The 17,891-nt window shown below is 33.2% G+C and overlaps 1 protein-coding gene and 1 long non-coding RNA gene across 39 annotated transcripts; both read right to left on the reverse strand.

The window, feature by feature from the left end:
• Positions 1-300: 300 nt before the first annotated feature.
• On the reverse strand, positions 301-4,046 carry LOC145789455 (uncharacterized). The gene is made up of 3 exons (XR_014327429.1): positions 3,927-4,046; positions 3,621-3,704; positions 301-613 (listed from the first exon to the last, which is right to left on the reverse strand). It is a non-coding gene; the product is annotated as an uncharacterized LOC145789455 (long non-coding RNA).
• A 508-nt stretch (positions 4,047-4,554) lies between these two features.
• Positions 4,555-16,774, reverse strand: LOC114275076 (uncharacterized). 38 transcript variants are annotated; one of them, XM_082866087.1, is made up of 12 exons: positions 16,582-16,756; positions 14,624-14,739; positions 14,384-14,444; positions 13,690-13,732; positions 11,661-13,212; positions 11,457-11,564; positions 11,144-11,364; positions 10,993-11,056; positions 8,635-8,707; positions 8,417-8,537; positions 8,076-8,199; positions 4,967-5,226 (listed from the first exon to the last, which is right to left on the reverse strand). In XM_082866087.1, exons 10-12 carry the CDS (start codon positions 8,531-8,533, stop codon positions 5,195-5,197), a joined length of 273 nt encoding a protein of 90 aa, XP_082722213.1. In that variant the 5' UTR covers positions 8,534-8,537; positions 8,635-8,707; positions 10,993-11,056; positions 11,144-11,364; positions 11,457-11,564; positions 11,661-13,212; positions 13,690-13,732; positions 14,384-14,444; positions 14,624-14,739; positions 16,582-16,756; the 3' UTR covers positions 4,967-5,194. The 38 variants fall into 37 exon arrangements, 11 of the variants coding, with proteins under 11 accessions (XP_082722211.1, XP_082722203.1, XP_082722205.1 ...); XM_082866085.1 differs by lacking the exon at positions 4,967-5,226 and adding an exon at positions 4,555-4,853 and having other exon boundaries at positions 8,044-8,172; XM_082866077.1 differs by lacking the exon at positions 4,967-5,226 and adding an exon at positions 4,573-4,853 and having other exon boundaries at positions 8,044-8,199.
• Between the last annotated feature and the right edge of the window lie 1,117 nt (positions 16,775-17,891).

A 17,891-nucleotide genomic window follows, 5' to 3' on the forward strand; every position in this document is an offset into this window, starting at 1 on the left:
GTCACAAATACGCTTGCAAATGCGAGCACTTGTACACTTTCTCTGTTCCTAAACTCCTTCAAACATATATGATAGTCAATAGTTACAATACCAACCCCTCTGATGATCAATAAAAAAGGTAAACATAAGAAATGACTTCATTATTCCTGTGCAATAACTAAGTAAAATACCACACAACTATTGCTATAATAGGGCCAACTGCATGTACCTTCTTAGTAAGGTTATTGATGTAATTTCACTGTACTTGTGCATTTTTATTAATCAACATATTTCCTTTTGGATGATTAAAAAAAGGGCCAATTTGTTTCTTGTGTTGTTTGTTTACAATTGATGGGTGTTTTTATTATTTGCTTCCTCAAAATAAAAACATACAGTGTATTCAATCCTTGCTTTAGAAATGTGCAATCAAAAATAAGAAACAAGCCTAGAACTTTGCTTTTCAAAAATCTGAAAGAGGGCCCAATTCTAGAACAAAATTGTGATGCATTAGAAATTACATTTCCATCTATTAGTGCAAAATGCATCAGTGATGTCACCACTGCCCGATTTTTGCTATCATCGTGGAAGATCAGAGATAGACTAGTACCCTAACAAAGATTCATTCAAATGTTTCCTGCACCAGTAAATAAAATTTTTAAATTAAAAAAAAAAAGCAAGGTAACAATCACATAACAATAAATACAAGCATTATAGTCACGATTATTACAATAGACAGAAACAAAAATAGGATCTGTAGATAAGGCAGTATCAAAAAGGAGAATCAAATAACTAATACTTGCAATACACCTAAACATGTAAGGATCCATAAAACATAATACATATTGATTTGATGGTTCAATTGAATAGAAGAAGCAAATATAAATGATAACCTAACCTCTCTGTAAGGTGGGATTTTTTGTTCAAAATAATGGCTGCTATGGAGTTTCCAATTAGGTTTATTTTTTAGGTTATTCAGTGTGTGTCCACAGTTAGTTATTCCATTGTGTTGAATGGAGAATTGGAAGGTTATTTCAAGGGAGAAGAAGGTTTGAGGCAAAGGGATCCAATTTCCCTTCATCCTTTTCTTTTAGTTATGTGCTCTTCTTAAGTATAATTTGACTCACGGTCAGTTCACTTTCCATCCTAAGTGCCAATCTTTGGGTATCAGTCACTTAGCCTTTGCGGATGATCTTTTTGTTATGTGTGGGGCTGATATTCAGTTATTCAGAATTATAAATGACATTTTACATCAGTTCCATTTATGGTCTAGACTTCAACCTAATCTACAGAAGAGTGTTGTGTTCTTTGCTGAATTTCTTCTGTTTTAAAAGCTGATTTACTGATTGTTCTTCCAATTCTAGATTGTCTATTAACTGTGAAGTACTTGGGTGTGCCTCTTATTTCCACAAGATTGAGGTATGGGGATTATCTTCAAGTGAAGGACAGAATACGCTCTAGGATTCAATTGTGGGCAAATAAGCTCTTGTCATATGGGGGAAGCATGCAACTTATTCAAATAGTATTGTTTAGTGTATAGATCTATTGGAGTTCCCTTTTTATTTTACCTCAAAGAACTCTAAATGAGGTGGAAAGTTTGATTAGAGCCTTTTTATGGTCCGGTTCTGAGCTCAAGCAAACAGGGGCCAAAGTTAAGTAGGAGAGTATTTGTGTTCCTAAACAAGGAGGGGGGGGGGGTTAGGTTTTAGATCGCTGAAAATTTGGAATAAAGTCAATATGATTAAACACCTTTGGGATATAAGTACGAAGGCTGATTCACTTTGAGTTGAATGGATACATTCCTATATTTTAAAGGATCAATGCTTTTGGTTTATTAATGTCCAAATGATTCCTCATGCACTATAAGGAAGATATTCAAGCTTTAGAGAGATTGGGCAGCCTCTTATTCATTACAGAATAGGGGATGGCAGTCCCACCTTCTTATGGCTTGATAACTGGCATCCCGTGGGGCCTCTTTATCAACATTTTGAAGTAGAATTGTGTAGAATATTGGTAGAGCTCTTTATGTGAATGTAAGATGCTGGCATTTGCCTAGATTAAGAATTAAAGCAATTCAGCAAGTTATTGCTTTAACACCTCATGCCCTTATTCCTAATATGCACAGATCTGATAAAGCTGTTTAGTTACCTTCAAAGAGTGGTAGCTACTCCTCTAAATCTGCTTGGGAAGCTTTGAGGCCATCTAGAGCAATGGTCCCATGGTGTTCTATTGTTTGGTTTAAAGGAAATGTGTCTAAATGGGCTTTTGTGCATTGGCCGATTTGTTTACAAAAATTAGCTACCAATGATGGTTTATTGCATTGGGGAATGGAGGTGGATCCTGTGTGCAGTTTGTGTTGATCTGTAAATGAATCTCATGAGCATTTGTTCTACTCTAGTCCTTTTACTGGGAAATACTATGTTCAAACTTTCCTCGGCTTGCACTTTATATCATGTATGATTGGAGAGGAATAGGAGAATTTTTACTTAGTCTGTTAGTCACAAGCAAGTGATAGTGGCTGGAATAGTTAAGGAAGTTAGAGTTAGAGCTTGTTCTTTCAAGAGAATTAAGAATTCTTTGCAAAATTGGCAAATCTGTATGGACTGGGGGCTGCCTTGTTCCATTCTGCATGCCTGATAAATAGATTTTCTAGCTTTTTTTTTTTTGTTTTGTTGTTTTGTTTTGGTGTTGATCTGTGTTTTTTTGTTTCTAGTGTGCAGGGGTAGGTCCTTGTTTCTTGTTTTCTTTGTGTTTTGTGTGGAATAAAATTTGAAGTCACCAAAAAATAAATTACCTAACCTCTCTGATATGAAAAAACTACTAATTCTACTAACCCAATTCAATAAAGATACAACTTTCAATAATGAACAATCCAAACCCTAGGATTTGGATCCGTAAAAAAATCTGAAGTTACCTGGTTTAGAAACTTAAAAAATTGTGCAGCATCCCCAAATTTCATTGTTCCTATATGTCCTAGGTTGAAAGTAGGCTTTCAATCTCCAATCTTTATATTTATGATCAAAGTTTCCAATTATTCCTCGTCATTACTTTAGGATATGACGTTCTAGGTTAACTATGCTTGTCAGATGTGATCAGCTCACATATTCACCTCTCTACTTGTTGCTTATGAATTTAACCTTTATGTTAAGCTATGGAGCATCATAACCGTGATAAGCCAATTGATATTGCATATACTTGAGGTAAAGATGGGCTATGTTACATGAACACTAGAAATTAAATAAGGTTCCAGCAAGAGAATTCATGATACCTAGACAGTTACTCCAAAAAACTGACTGCAAAAACAAGCCTTTGGAGAATTTAGATTTTGGACATTTAGAGGCCTTCATCTACATAGTTAAGATTACTCACTCTATCTATGTGACTAATATACATATAGCCTATAGGTGTCCAAATCAAGAAGGGAAATATATTATTGAACTAAACTGATAATAGATAAAAATGAAACATGAAGTAATGTTCTTGAGTTACTACTTTTAAACTAGCAAACAGTAAGAACCCTATGATCAGTACCGATGCTACTTTTAAACCATAATTCTAGCAACTAAGCCTTATGCAATTATACAGAAGATATTAGTATCAATATTACTAAATAAATAGCCAAGTAGACAGATAAGCAAACTTACTACGAAAAAGAGTCCCTCCAACATTGAGTTTGTCCTATCTTCTTCTTCTTCATCTTCTTCTTCTTCTTCCTCTGATATTTGAACCTGCATTTGACAAGAACAAATAACATGAATAAAATGCCATATTGCAAATTTCATGATTAACTATTTACTCACTTCCTCGGATGAATGATGGCAATTAAACGATGAGGTATGCATGGGATTGTTGTTGTGAATGCACATGTGCAGTAGTTGGTGCAACAAGCCCACCCATGGCCTGTTGAGACTCCAACTACTCTATTCGTGCTTGTTGAGCTTGGATTGTACCTTGCATCTGACTAAACATAGCATCTATCATCTCCTTCACTTGCATCTCCATTTGTACTTTATGTTGGTTAAGTTGCTCTTGGACTTGCGTCTAGATGAGATGAGCCTGCTCTTGTGACTAGGGGTGTGCATAATACCGCCGAAACTGTCGAAACCGCCAAAACCGCACTGAACCGCACCGCCAAGGCAAATTCGTTATTATTTGTCAATCGAACCGCCGGTTTTTGGTAAGAAAAATGGCAAATTCTAGTGACACTTTTATCAATCCGCCAGTTTCTATTTTTCTTCCAAACCGCACCGACCCGCACCGCTATTAAATCATGTTTTATAGGATTCTAAAAATTCTTTTTTATTTAAGTTTGCTTATTGTTCTATACCTTAGAATATAGTATTACATTACTGCTCGAGGGGAATTTTATGTATTGTATTTGATCATTGTAGCTTCCACAGATGCTTGTAATGAACTGATGGCATAGTCGTTGATATTATCATGTTGTTGCTACACTTGCTGCATCAGAAGAAAGCTTCGCAAGATGCTTAACATCACGATATCTCTCGTCTTTTTTTTACTCTTTGATTTAAGTTTTGTAATTTGAATTATATTTTTTATAAACTGCCAATCCGCCCGAACCGCCAAGGCAAATCCGCCATTATTTGCCAACCGAACCGCCGGTTTTTGATAAGGAAAATGGCAAATTCTAGTGACACTTTTATCAATCCGCCACCCGCCATACGGTTTCTATTTTTCTCTCAAACCGCACCGACCCGCACCGCGCACACCCCTACTTGTGACTGCCTAAATCCACCTCCAAAGACATTTGTTAGAGAAGGACCAAATCCATGTGTTCGAACACGACCAGGTCGATCAAGCCCTAGAACCTGTGTGAAGATCTCCTCATCTATAGCACTGGATTGTGCTCCAAGCTCCTTCATTTGTGTTTGCAATTGTTAGTCAATGCCACCAATAAAATTTATGTTAACAAAACTAATAAGAGTATCAAGTCTGTAACGCCCTCAAAATAAACCCATAACATCATACATTCACGATAAGGAAAAGAGATTTCATATTACAATCATCAGAGTATTCTTACAAAAGGTATTACATGTTGACAACAAAAGTAAGTGTCCTATAGGCTTACAACTTTCCAAGTCAACACTTGGTTACAAAAGGGAGAGTACTAACTCTACACAAAGTAAGCCCTTGGCTTGATATACATGTAATACAACAAAAACGACAAAAAGGGTCTAACAGCCTCAAGCCTCCCAAGCTACGTCCTTGGAGGTGGCATAGCACCTGTACCTGAAAATGATGTCCCATATAGGGTGAGCCAACGTCCAGTAGAGATGTGCTAAACATAACATGAGCAATAACTAAAACATGAACATTTGATAAATGTTTAACTCACATAAATCAATTCATAATTCCTTTCAATTACATGACCAATATGTCCATGTTTCTATTCATTTTCCATTACTTATCCAGTTCTCAATTTATGAATAAGGCTCAGAACCTAGCCAATAATTTAATGAGACTATAGCTCATCTCAACAATACTTCCATAATTCACAATAGATACACATACTTGCTGTATCAATAGCACATTCAAACACTTCCATACTTCACAATAGATACACATATTTGCTGTATCAATGGAGTCCATCCCCTATCTCCTCCCAATTAATACCCGGTTTAGGAGTCCATCCCTTATCTCCTCCTAAATCGTGGAGTACATCCCCTATCTTCTCCCATACAACACAATGTATATAAACACATATCATATATATAATCAATCAATACATAAATTTGATGTATTATTCCAACCGTCATATTCAATGACATATTCAATTGATTAGTTTTAATTCACGTAATCATCATGCAATGTCTACAACAATCAAGACTATCCTCCACCGATAGCCCAAAGTAATTATTTCTAAACAGATAATAATTATATCGACAGATAATTTGTCAACAATTTCCAAGGCGAGTGATTAATAATTCCAACTCCACCATTCTATCTCATAATGAACCAATTACATTATTTCCAACTCAATTTCATATTCCCATAATAAATGTCATTAATTACACTAATGACCCAAATATACCCAAACATGACATTTTCCCCATTTTTCTCAATATTGACCCTAAGGTCCAAATATTATCGACAACATTAATAACCTCCTTTTTAGACCCAAAGCACATATGTTTGAATCAAAAGAACAAAAACCCCTCTTTCCAATATAACACATCTCAAACCCTAACTTCCCAAAACCAAACCATTTATACAAAAATCTCAACATTTAGGTTAAAGCCCATAAAGATGAGTAGGAATCCCTACCTCAAGAGATGAGACTCAAAGGAGATGATGAAGAAATCTCGGAATGCTCCAAAACCCAAGATTTTCGGATTGATAGGAAGCCCAAGCCAAGCTCTACACTCTTTGCAAAGACACTAAGGGAGTAGATCACTCAAGCTAGATCAATCCCTATAGAGAAGGTATATTCTAGAGAGAGGAGCTCTCAAAAGAGGGTTTAGAAAAGTAAGAGAGAGAAAGGAAATGTGAAAAGTGATTCAAAATCATCCAACTGCTATCTGATATACGAGAGACAATTTTGGGACTCTCTCTCTCTCTCTGGTGGAGAAGGGGAGGTATCATCCCTCCTGTTCGGCTGTTGAATTTTGTGTCAAGTTTTATCTCCACCCTACAGTCAATCTTAAGCTTAGTAGTTGAATAATGCTATACAAATTATATATATATATATATATATATAATTACTTTACAAAGACTAGTACACACTAGTTCAACCTAACATCTTCTTTTGAGCCATTTTTAATTAAATTGTTATTGTGTCATTAACTTAGACCCCCCCAAAAATGGTGTCTTTGAACGAGCAAAAAAATAAAAATATGGTGTTTTTTATAGCCTTCTATCCAACTTCTCTCAACCGATAAAAAAAAAAAAAAAGGACCTGATGCGCTGGATGGCAGAACCCTCAGGAACATTTTCGGTTTGATCCCTCTATTCCCTAGCTGAATTGAATGGTGGTCAAGTGTTTCCCTCTTTAAAGTCCAATATTTTGGATGGCTAGCTTGGCTTTGAAGAGTTAATGGCTCCTAAAGATTGGCGTCTCTATAGCTTCTAATTCTGGGTTATGTCTTTTCTGTAATGATAAGCCGGAAACATCAAACCATCCCCTGATTGATTGCCATGCTGTTTGGAAAGTTTGGGCATCTATCCTAAGATGATGGGATTTGTCATGAGTGGCTCCTATATCAATTAAGTCACTGAGTGATTGGTAGAGAAGATGGAAAAATTAAGGAAAAAGGTTGTTTGCACTACAACAAAATTGAATTTTTATGACTTGCAATGCATGTCGTAAAAACTCTTTCACGGCATGCACACAAATGTCATTATATGACATGCCGTGAAAAGTTGAGTGTCATTTACGGTATGCAAGTAAAGTTGTAAAAAGTAATAAATTAAACATTAATGACATACTTTGTATATCGAATATAATTTTTTACGACATTTTTGTCATGCCATAAATCATCATACTTTCCATGACATAATTTTGCATACCGTAGAAAATTAGTTTTAATATATTTATGACATACTATGTATGCCATATATAATCTTCTACAACATTTTCTTGCATGTCATAAATCATTACACTTTTCACGACATAAGTTTGTATGTCGTAAAAAGTTATTTTTAGTATATTTCTGGCATACTCTATATGCCATATATAATCTTTTACAGTATTTTCTTATATGTCATAAATTATTACACTTTACACAGCATAATTTTGTATGTTGTAAAAGGATATTTTTAATATATATATATATATATATATATAGAGAGAGAGAGAGAGAGAGAGAGAGAGAGAGAGAGAGAGAGAGAGAGAGAAGAAAAGCAAATTCAAAGTTCATTACATGAGTAAACTCAATATCTGAACACATGATATCACTAAAATGCCCACTTTAGAAATTGAAAAACAAATTACAAGATCAGATAGCAAATTATATGTACAAATGAAAGCAAAAAGATTATACACAACACAAGCTAGTCAAGTCTAATTCATTATTAGGAGCAATAGAGAGAGATAAAGAATCAATTAACTTGGCCAATACAGAAAGGCCCTATCCCAATACCAATTGTAAGGATTCGAAGAGCAAATGTTGCAGTAGCAGTAGCAGCAGCAACAAGTGCAAGCACACATTCCAGAACAACAGAAAAGCACACAGCTTCCTGTAAAGCCAAGGCAAACTCAACAACCTGCAGAAAAATAAATCCATCTTAAGAGGAAATCTCTACTTCAAAGCTTGCAAACTTATGAATTTTTTTGGAAAATATATAGTAGTGGTAGGGTCATAACAGTTTTATGCACTCTGCATCACTCAACAAATTCAAAATTGACAAAAGCTACCCAAAATTGGGAAAAAATGAAGAAAGAATATAACAAGAAAAGAAAATGGAAAAAGACAGTGTATACCCAAATTGACATGGACATCATCATCCACTTTGACATAGAAATCAGCATCCCATTTTGGAACAGCAGTGGAGAAGAAAATTTTGGTTTTTGCAGGCAATTCATGATACCCTTCAACATGCTCCTGCAAGACAACATGACTCATGAGCACCAAGATTGGGGAAAAAAATTGTGAATTGTCCGCAATATTTTTGGTACATACAAGCTCTGTGCATCCTTACCAGCCTGAGGAAGTCCTTATGCTGAAAATCTTCTGAATCAATAGCTCAATCTAGTATGCTGTTAGATGTTGCACTGCACCAATCAAAACAATTGGCATTCAGCATAATTCTCAAATATTACACACAAGTGCCCTATATGATGAAAATATATTGTAGCAAGAGCAAAAGGTATGTATCTTCCATTTAGTAATATTATCCTATTCGAATGGATCTGCGTTGGTTTGAGTTAGGACCTGCTTTTTCTAAACCCCAAATTAAAAAGACCTCTATTTCTCATATGAATTAGACTATCTGAAATCTAGAAAACAAATAATTTTTGGGTATTAATGGTTAGATTGAAAATCAATACGTAGGAGAAAGGGTTAAGGTTAATTTAAACTTAGTTTGGTAGGCTTTTGGGGCTAAAATGTGCAATTTGACGGCATTATGAACAATAACCCTCAAACAGTACTTGGGGTAATTCAAACAGAGGAGGAGAAGAGGGGGGGGGGGGGGAGAAGTGTCTCATTCTTGTCACAAGGTTTAGGAAAATTCATACAACCACAACCTCAAATCCTCATAACTCAACTCTCCACTAAAAACTGAAGATTATTTGCAAATCCATAGGATACTACATTCTCCAAATTCTACAAAAAACAATGACTTCAAAATTGGGGAATTAAAAATTTTTAACCAACTAAAATATTTTAGAACTAATAACGACTCTATAAAAGATCTAATAACATTATTTAAAGCATGGTAGTAAGACAATAGTAATCTATTATTCACACATTGAAGCTTTCATTGTCTAAAAAGAATATATTGGTCCCAAATGTGTCCTTTTCTCATAGCAGTTACTCAGAAAGTCACATGATCAATTATGTTCAATAATCAAAGTTTCTATAGGGCATGATCATGCATGAATTATTTCAATCAATGTACCACCCATTAAGCTACTCCAATATTTTTATAGAAGTACCCATGTTGATTCTAGTCTTTCCAATTTTTTATGCTCATTCAATCAAATATCCTCATAAATCCCTTTTACTCTTTTCCATTTTTTATTCTCTTTCGGCTACAACTCATTTCATTATATCTCATCTAACACCAATGTTTCTTGGCTTTCCAACATTTGCTCTATGGCATTTAGGTCATTCTGTCACTATTCAACATAAATTTTCTTGTTTTCTTGTAAGTATAAATTCTCTTTAAATTTTGCTGTTTTTATCATTATTAAAGCACTTAAGGTGAAAATCAAAATTTAACTATCCACCTAAAATCCAGGGGAATATCCTCCCTTAAGGTGCAAAATCAAACTTTTAACTGTCCACCTCATACCCTTGAGAAAATCCTCTTCAACTACTGTCTTCTTACACATGATTATGCTAAGGCTCCTAAGACAATAATTTACTGCATCTACATACCAGTTAAGAAACAGATGCGGAACACAATCAGAAGAGAGGAGACAACTTTAGAATTTTAAACGAAGCAACCCTTGGAACCTTGTTTGGTCAAGTATGTTTTAATTAATTTTCATGGACTATAATTTACAGCATCTACATACGACAAAATAATTGCTGCCCATAAATTTTATTACACTTTTAAGTTTCTACAGCTTATAATTCTAAAAATCAAGTTAATTCCAACTCGTTTCTGTCTACAAAAACCTCCAAACTTTCCCTAACCTTCTTAAATCCTAGAACTACAAGTTCACCTTATTCAAACCAACCATGATTTCAACCATATGGAGCAGCGATCAAAGTTTCCTTCCTAGTGCAGCTTTACATAAATTTGACATCAAAGTCCATGGGAGAGTGCTTCTTGTACTTGTCCACCAACACCAATGTGGAATGCAGATCAATTAAGATTTAGTTCACCTGACCAATTGATTCATTGGCCAAATAGTTCTGCAGTTCTTAGATATACAAACAAACATCTTCATGGTAATTTAGTTTGTCTTTTTCTAGTCTCATCAAAGAACATCACACCACATAAAAGTAAATTACCCTGCAGCATGTGGTAAAGATTATTTGTGCTTGTGCTATGACTATGGTTGTTGACCACCAATGGAATGGAAATACAGTAAACAAAAAATAAGCTAAAACTTGTTCATTCTCATGACAAGTGAACATCTCAAAACTTCCTGGATATTCTATTTTAATTTTTAAAGGCAATTCATGTGATAATGATACAGTTATTTGCTTAACAATGTGTATTGTTACACAAGCAGGAGCTGACTTTTGACAAATCTATATCATGGAAAAGCAATGGATCCAACTTCAAAAAATTAATAATGAGATCATATTGCCCGAAGAATTCCTATTGTTTTCAAATAATACTAAACTAACCAACTTGTTAGAAAATGCAGAAGAGATTTACCTATGGCCGATCATGAAGCGGATGATAATTCCCTTCTCTTGTTCCAATTGAAGAAGTCTCTCTCCTAATCAAACCCAAAAAGCTAGTCAAGGAAAGCCATGAAATTAAGATATAGTAGGACATACACACAAAGACAATATCATATTATCACCTTGAGGCATCCAAGTTTGTCTAACCAAATCACACCTCTTCCTACTACTAAAAGCAGTATTAATTCCAATAACTATGAAAGTCTTCTTCCTTGGCAAGCCCTCATGAGTCAATTCAGAGATGTGAGTGAACTTATCAGATCTCCTCATCTCTTGAGAACTTCGAGTAGCAGCCAGCTCCATCTGAAGCATTGAAATCGACTTGTCTAGTGATCTGCCAGACCTCCGAAAAAACCGAATTATCAATACAAACTTCAATTGATCCAGTAAACACACACAAGAAAAAATACGAAGTATGACGAGTTTCAAACTCACTGAATTGTTCGATACAGAGGAGCGTGTAGAGATAAGTTAGGGTTTGAGATCAATTGATTGAGAATGCATTTGGCTTGTAGTCTACATTTCCATGGCTCTCACCAAACCCTAACTTCAAATAAAATGATGAATTCGAAGCTTTTGGGAAAAAATGATAGAGACAGAGAAAAATTGATCAATTGGGAGAGAAAGTGAATGACATACATTGTGAGGTCATGCGAAGTCGCGCGATCAATCAAGGAAATGCTCGAAGAGAGCTCGAGAGCTTGCACTCGAGAGCTCGCACGCAGAGAGAGAGAGATAGAGAGAGGGTTTGGGGCAAAAACATGTACAGATAGAATGAGAGGAGTCTATGAGAGTGGTGAACAGGGCTAAAATAATTTTTTTGAGTCTTTTTTTTTGTTTTTTTGTTATTGTAAGTTTTAAATATTTTAAATATTTTTTTTTACTTTTTAAATTCAAATAATTTACATATATTTAAAAGAAAAATATTTTTTAATTTTTTAAAAAAATCACTCAATTCAAAAAAATATAAAATTTAATACATTTCATATATATTATATTTTTTTTACAAATACTTTACTTTTTAGTTGTATTCAAATTAGGCACATCTAAAAAGTAAAAAATAAATAAATTATTAAATTAAGGGAAAATATCAAATCAAGGTAATTTTTTTTAAAAAAAAATAATTACAAATTAGTGAGAAGCCATATAAATATTAATCATTAAAATTACAAACTTTTTCATGAATATGTAATTTTTTTCCCAAAATCCCACTGGGTGCAATTATCCCTTAAAAGAGACCCTAAATTATAAAATAATGTATAAATTATTTTTTATGTTGTCCTCAATTAGAAAAATCTAAAGTGAGAAACTTAGCTGGAAATTGTTAGCTTTTTTAAATCAAAAAAAAGAAAAATAAAATTGGATTGAAATTTTTTTTAATAAAAGTTTTCACAACATGCTAATGCATGCCGTGTAAAGTTATAATATTTCACAACATGAATTGTATGTCGTCTTAAGTGCAGATATTTTACATCGTATTTTTGTATGCCATGAAAATATGCATTTTTTACGGCATGCTTTTGCATGCCATAAAAAAAATTCGAATTGAATTTTTTTATTTATTTTTATTTTTTTGCAAAAATTTTCACAACATGTTAATGCATGGCGTGTAAAGTTATAATATTTTACAACATAAAATGTATGTTGTTTTAAGTGCAAATATTTTATAACATATTTTTTAAGTCATGAAAATATAGATTTTTTACGGCATACTTTTATATGCCATAAATATATGAATTAACGACTTACATGGTATGTATGTCATTATTGAAAAACTACTAACAACTTGCAAAAAAAAAAATGTCATAGAATGTACTAATTACGACATGCATTTAATGTGTGCCGCAAAGTTGAAGCCGTAAATAGTTAGTTTTGTTGTGGTGTTACGTGGCTCAAAAACTTATAGGTCACAAAACCAAGTAAAATAAAAAGTTGCACCCTTCAAAGAAAACATGCATTGTTCCAGAAAATTTGAATGGGAAACAAAAAGAGTACAGAAGAAAAGAAAAGCAGATAGATGCATCAGATTCTTAAATACACAAAACATGAATTTTGGTTTTTGTTTTACCAACAAAACTACATCCCAAGAATCAACCTTTGGCACACTGATTCTAAGAGCTAGAAGAAGGAAGACTCCCACTCCCAATCCAGTTCAAAAAATGCCTACAATGTATTAGTGACCATCTTGTTACTGTCGCAAAAAAAAAAAAAAAAAAAAAAAATTGTAACGTTAAGTACTCTGGGAATAGCCATGGCCAAAACAATATCCATTAAGCACCAACAAGAAACAAAACAATGTAACGTACTAAAACCGATAGAGAAGCTTTCCAAATCATAGAAGTGCCACTAAGTCGGGAATCTTACGAGTAACATGAACATTGTAATGACCATTAGTCCAAAAAGAAACTAGCACAGATGTGAAAAGTTGGGCAACAAAACACATTAGATTATATTTTGTAGCAAGATTCCAATACGTGGAAGTTATACATACACAAGAAACCTTGAAACAAAAGAGGTGGGAAAGTTAGAAAGCGATGTTATTCTAAAATAGCCAGCATTATGTATGATATATATTGGCTCAAGAATCATCTGATACGGTATACAAATTATCAATTGTGAATTTCTTCAATAATGAAGAAACAAAGGAATAATAGAATAAATTTCTAACCTTTACTTCGCAATAGTGGACAAGAACAATGTTAAAGCGCTCCCTGCAGCAGGTGTCATCCAAATAAGAAGCAAATGAGAATGTGCAGCAAAAGCCCTTCCAAAATAACCACTAAGGAAACAAAAATGGTCAAATTTTCATTAACTTCCATAAATTGATTCAATTTTCAAGGTGTAGTCAATTTCATGGAAGTTCATACAAGTTAACATGAGTTTACAACTATAGACATGGTTGTAATTCCAAACATTAAAATGATTAGTATGACAAAGAAAAGGGGTGAAACTTTAAACCATATTTCATCTTTTTTCCCTCACAAAAAAAGGTAATGGGACTTCCAAAGCAGCAAAACTGTTCCAGAAGCAGATATAACTAACGAACCAGATTCTACTCAGCAAATGATGTTTATTCAATGCTAAATAGTATCAGAGGACTGGACTTATGCCTGTACATGCACAAGAAGCTGCAAGTAGGCATTTACATTCAATCAACTTTTATACGCTAATACTAATTAATAGATAAACTTCATATTAAAAGCAATTGCCCAGAGGTGGTCCATAATACAGACAGATTTATATATATGTATATATATATATATATATAGAGAGAGAGAGAGAGAGAGAGAGAGCAAAGTGCAAAGATTTGACAAAATAAACACAAACTTTGATAAAAGCAAGGCAAACTTTTAGACACTCACTCTTCAAGCAACCAATACCTTCGCCTTTGGAAATTTTCATTTTCTTCTCCATGGGCCCAGCCTGAAAGGACATTATACAAGCAAATTACCTTGGAAGTGTAATAAAAATATACAACATGAACTATTCATTATATGATATAGTGCAAAATTCCTGAAAGTCACAAACTTCTGTCTGGTGTAGACAGGATCAACTTAAAAAATAAAAATTGCCTTCAACAAGCATCATCCTTTCGCACAAACCTTGAGCCTCTCATGAGCTTCCTTCACTGTCTTTCCATCTTTCTTCTTCCTCCAGTTATGGCCATCTTTTCTGAAGTATCTCAACACCTTCCGATCAAAAAGAAAAAGTGAACCACCTGAAAAGGGACATGCACGTCAAGCCAAGATACTTTGAAGATATGAGAAAATACCCTCTTCTATCCAACAAAATTTAATGGAAAAATGCCCTAAATGAAGATAATGACACATTTAGATCACAAACATGACAACAATAAATGCACCTACAGCTTCAAACCATGTTATTATCTATGAGTTAAACATAAGCTGCGTGCTACTCCTAACTATCTGGAATTATCAATTACAGAGAGGAAATAACCAAGGCAGCTAATTTAAAACTAAAAGGCACTTGTAGTGAGGATAAAAAGGCAGGACTAGAAGAACCAAGACAGACAAAAAAATTTTGAAATGACAAATAAGCATCAATGCCATCTGCAGAAAATAATGCAATTCCATTTTCCAAGCCACAAGTTGTGTGGAGAATGATGTCCCAAGCAGAATATAAACTCCCAATGGATTTAAAGGAAACAAAAATCGAAAATGAATTTCAACAACAATCAATGTTGAGGCGAAAATGAGATAACACTAAGTGCTAGTTGGATCTCAATATCTCATTGAATTTGAAAGAGGTTACAAATGGGAATTTCAATGATGATGTCAGTCAGAACCAAAAGATAATTATATTTAGCAATAAAACATATAAAGGAACAAAGAGTGGAAGTTTAACATAAAGAGTTGGGAAAAATAAAAAGAAAAAGAAACAATAATGCAGACAAAAAGACCCAAGAACAAAGCATGAACATAAAGAGATATAAATAGGCAATGCGGGATAGCTGTTAAATTGATAGAAGTGAAACAACAACTTGAAAAATGCAAGGGATAAAAACTTTATCATCCTTGGCCTTTAGAATGTGTGCCAAAGGCAAATACAATAAAAATATTTGAAAATAAGAGTTTAAAGACGTTAAATATAAAGAAATTACTGCTTCTCAAACTTCCCAGTTTTTCCCACACTGAACTTCTCCACTTTGAATTTATTGACTACCTACAGCACATGTTACAGAAGTGTCGAGGAAATAAATGGCATCACACAAGTTGCAATACAGATTTGATCTTGGGTGTTAAAAAAAATGAAGGAAGAAGAAGAAGAAGAAGAAGAAGAAGAAGAAGAAGAAGAAGAAGAAGAAGAAGAAGAAGAAGAAAACAATAGAAAATAAAACAAAAACAAATGAACTACAAACAACTTGACCAAAACAGAGTTTTATGCAACAAGAAATTTTACCAACAGATCATTTTTAACACTCCAATCCATCTAAAAGATAATATGAAAATCACGAAAGAACTTTCCAATAAATTAAAGCAAAAAATGAAACTTCACAATTCATCAAACACTTGGCCTTCAAAAATTCTGAGGTGGAAAAAAAAGTTAGGGTGGGTAGCACCTCAGCGAAATAAACAAAAATGGTTGTTTGGTTAAAGTTCCTAAAGACACCTTAAACAGATGTGCACCATTGTGTATCCATACCTAAACCGTGAAGGCATTAAAAGTAACAATTCAAGAAGAAATTTAAAAAAAAACAAAAAAAACAAAAAAAACTACAAAAACAGAGATCATTTTTGCTGAATTTACAATCAGACCAATTGATAACCAGCTTTGATGATAAACTTCAAACAAATCCATCACTAAACACAACATATAAGCACATATTTATCCTCTGATTCGATCATATTCAAACTGTCCAAAATTCATTTCCACAGCAAAGAATCGATCATATGCTTCCAAACTCATCAAATCTACCGATCACAAATCGATTAATCGAGACTAATATATACAAATATACGCATATACAGAGATTTGACTATAACTTTGAAGAACCGAAGATAAGAAGAAGAAAAATATCTGACTTTTGATCAAAACCTACCTCAAAGGCCCGATCGATCAAGGCAATGCTCGCAGAACATACCTCAAACAGACTAGAACGAAGAGAGCACGCACGCCGAGAGAGAGAGAGGGGGCGGGGGGGTGGGGGGGGGGTGTGGGGTTGGGGTTTGATGGCAAAAACATATATGGATAGAATGGGAGGGAGAGTAGTGAACGGGGCTTAATTTGAGTTTTTTTTTTTAGAGTTATTCTAAGCTTTTAAATATTTTAAATAATTTTATTTATTTTTAAATTTAAATAATTTACATATATTTAGAAGGAAAATATTTTTTTAATTTTTTTTAAAAAAACACTAAATTCAAAAAAATATATAATTTAATACATTTCATATGTATTATATTTTTTTTAAAATATTTTTCTTTTTAGCTGTATCCAGATTAGGTATATCTAAAAAGTAAAAAATAAATAAACTATTAAAAGAAGGGAAAATATCAAATCAAGGTAATTTATAAAAAAAAAATTTAATTACAAATTAGTGAGAAGTAATATAAATATTAATAATTAAAATTATAAACTTTTTCATGAATATATAATTTTTTTCCCCAAAATTTCATTGGGTTCAATTATCCCTTAAAAGAAGACACTAAATTATAAAATAATGTATAAATTATTTTTTACGTTGTCCTCAATTAGGAAAATTTAAGGTGAGAAGTTTGGCTGGAATTGTTAGTTTTTTTAAATCAAACAAAAAAAATCGGATTGAAATATTTTTTAATAAAAGTTTTCACGACATGCTAATGCATGTCGTGTAAAGTTATAATATTTTACGACATGAAATGTATGTCGTCTTAAGTGCAAAGATTATACGACATATTTTTGTATGCTGTGAAAATATACATTTTTTACGGCATGCTTTTGCATGTCATAAAACAAGTCGAATTGATTTATTTATTTATTTATTTTTTTTGTAGAAGTTTTCACGATATGTTAATGCATGCCGTGTAAAGTTATAATATTTTACAACATGAAATGTATGTCGTCTTAAGTGCAAATATTTTAGGACATATTTTTTAAGTTGTGAAAATATACATTTTTTACGGCATACTTTTGTATGCCATAAATATATAAATTAACGACTTACATGGTATGTGTGTCGTTTTTGAAAAACCATTAACGGCTTGCAAAAGAAAAAAAAAATATGTCGTAGAATGTATTAATTACGACGTGCACTTAATGTATGTCGTAAAGTTGAAGCTGTAAATAATTAGTTTTGTTGTAATTTAAGTAAACCTCAGGGGGTGTATTTGTAATTTACCCTTTTTTTTATTACACTTATATCCCTTTGAAAAT

Source organism: Camellia sinensis, chromosome 4 (assembly GCF_055761805.1).
Source record: "Camellia sinensis isolate YWXY chromosome 4, ASM5576180v1, whole genome shotgun sequence".
Classification (NCBI taxonomy): Eukaryota; Viridiplantae; Streptophyta; class Magnoliopsida; order Ericales; family Theaceae; genus Camellia; species Camellia sinensis.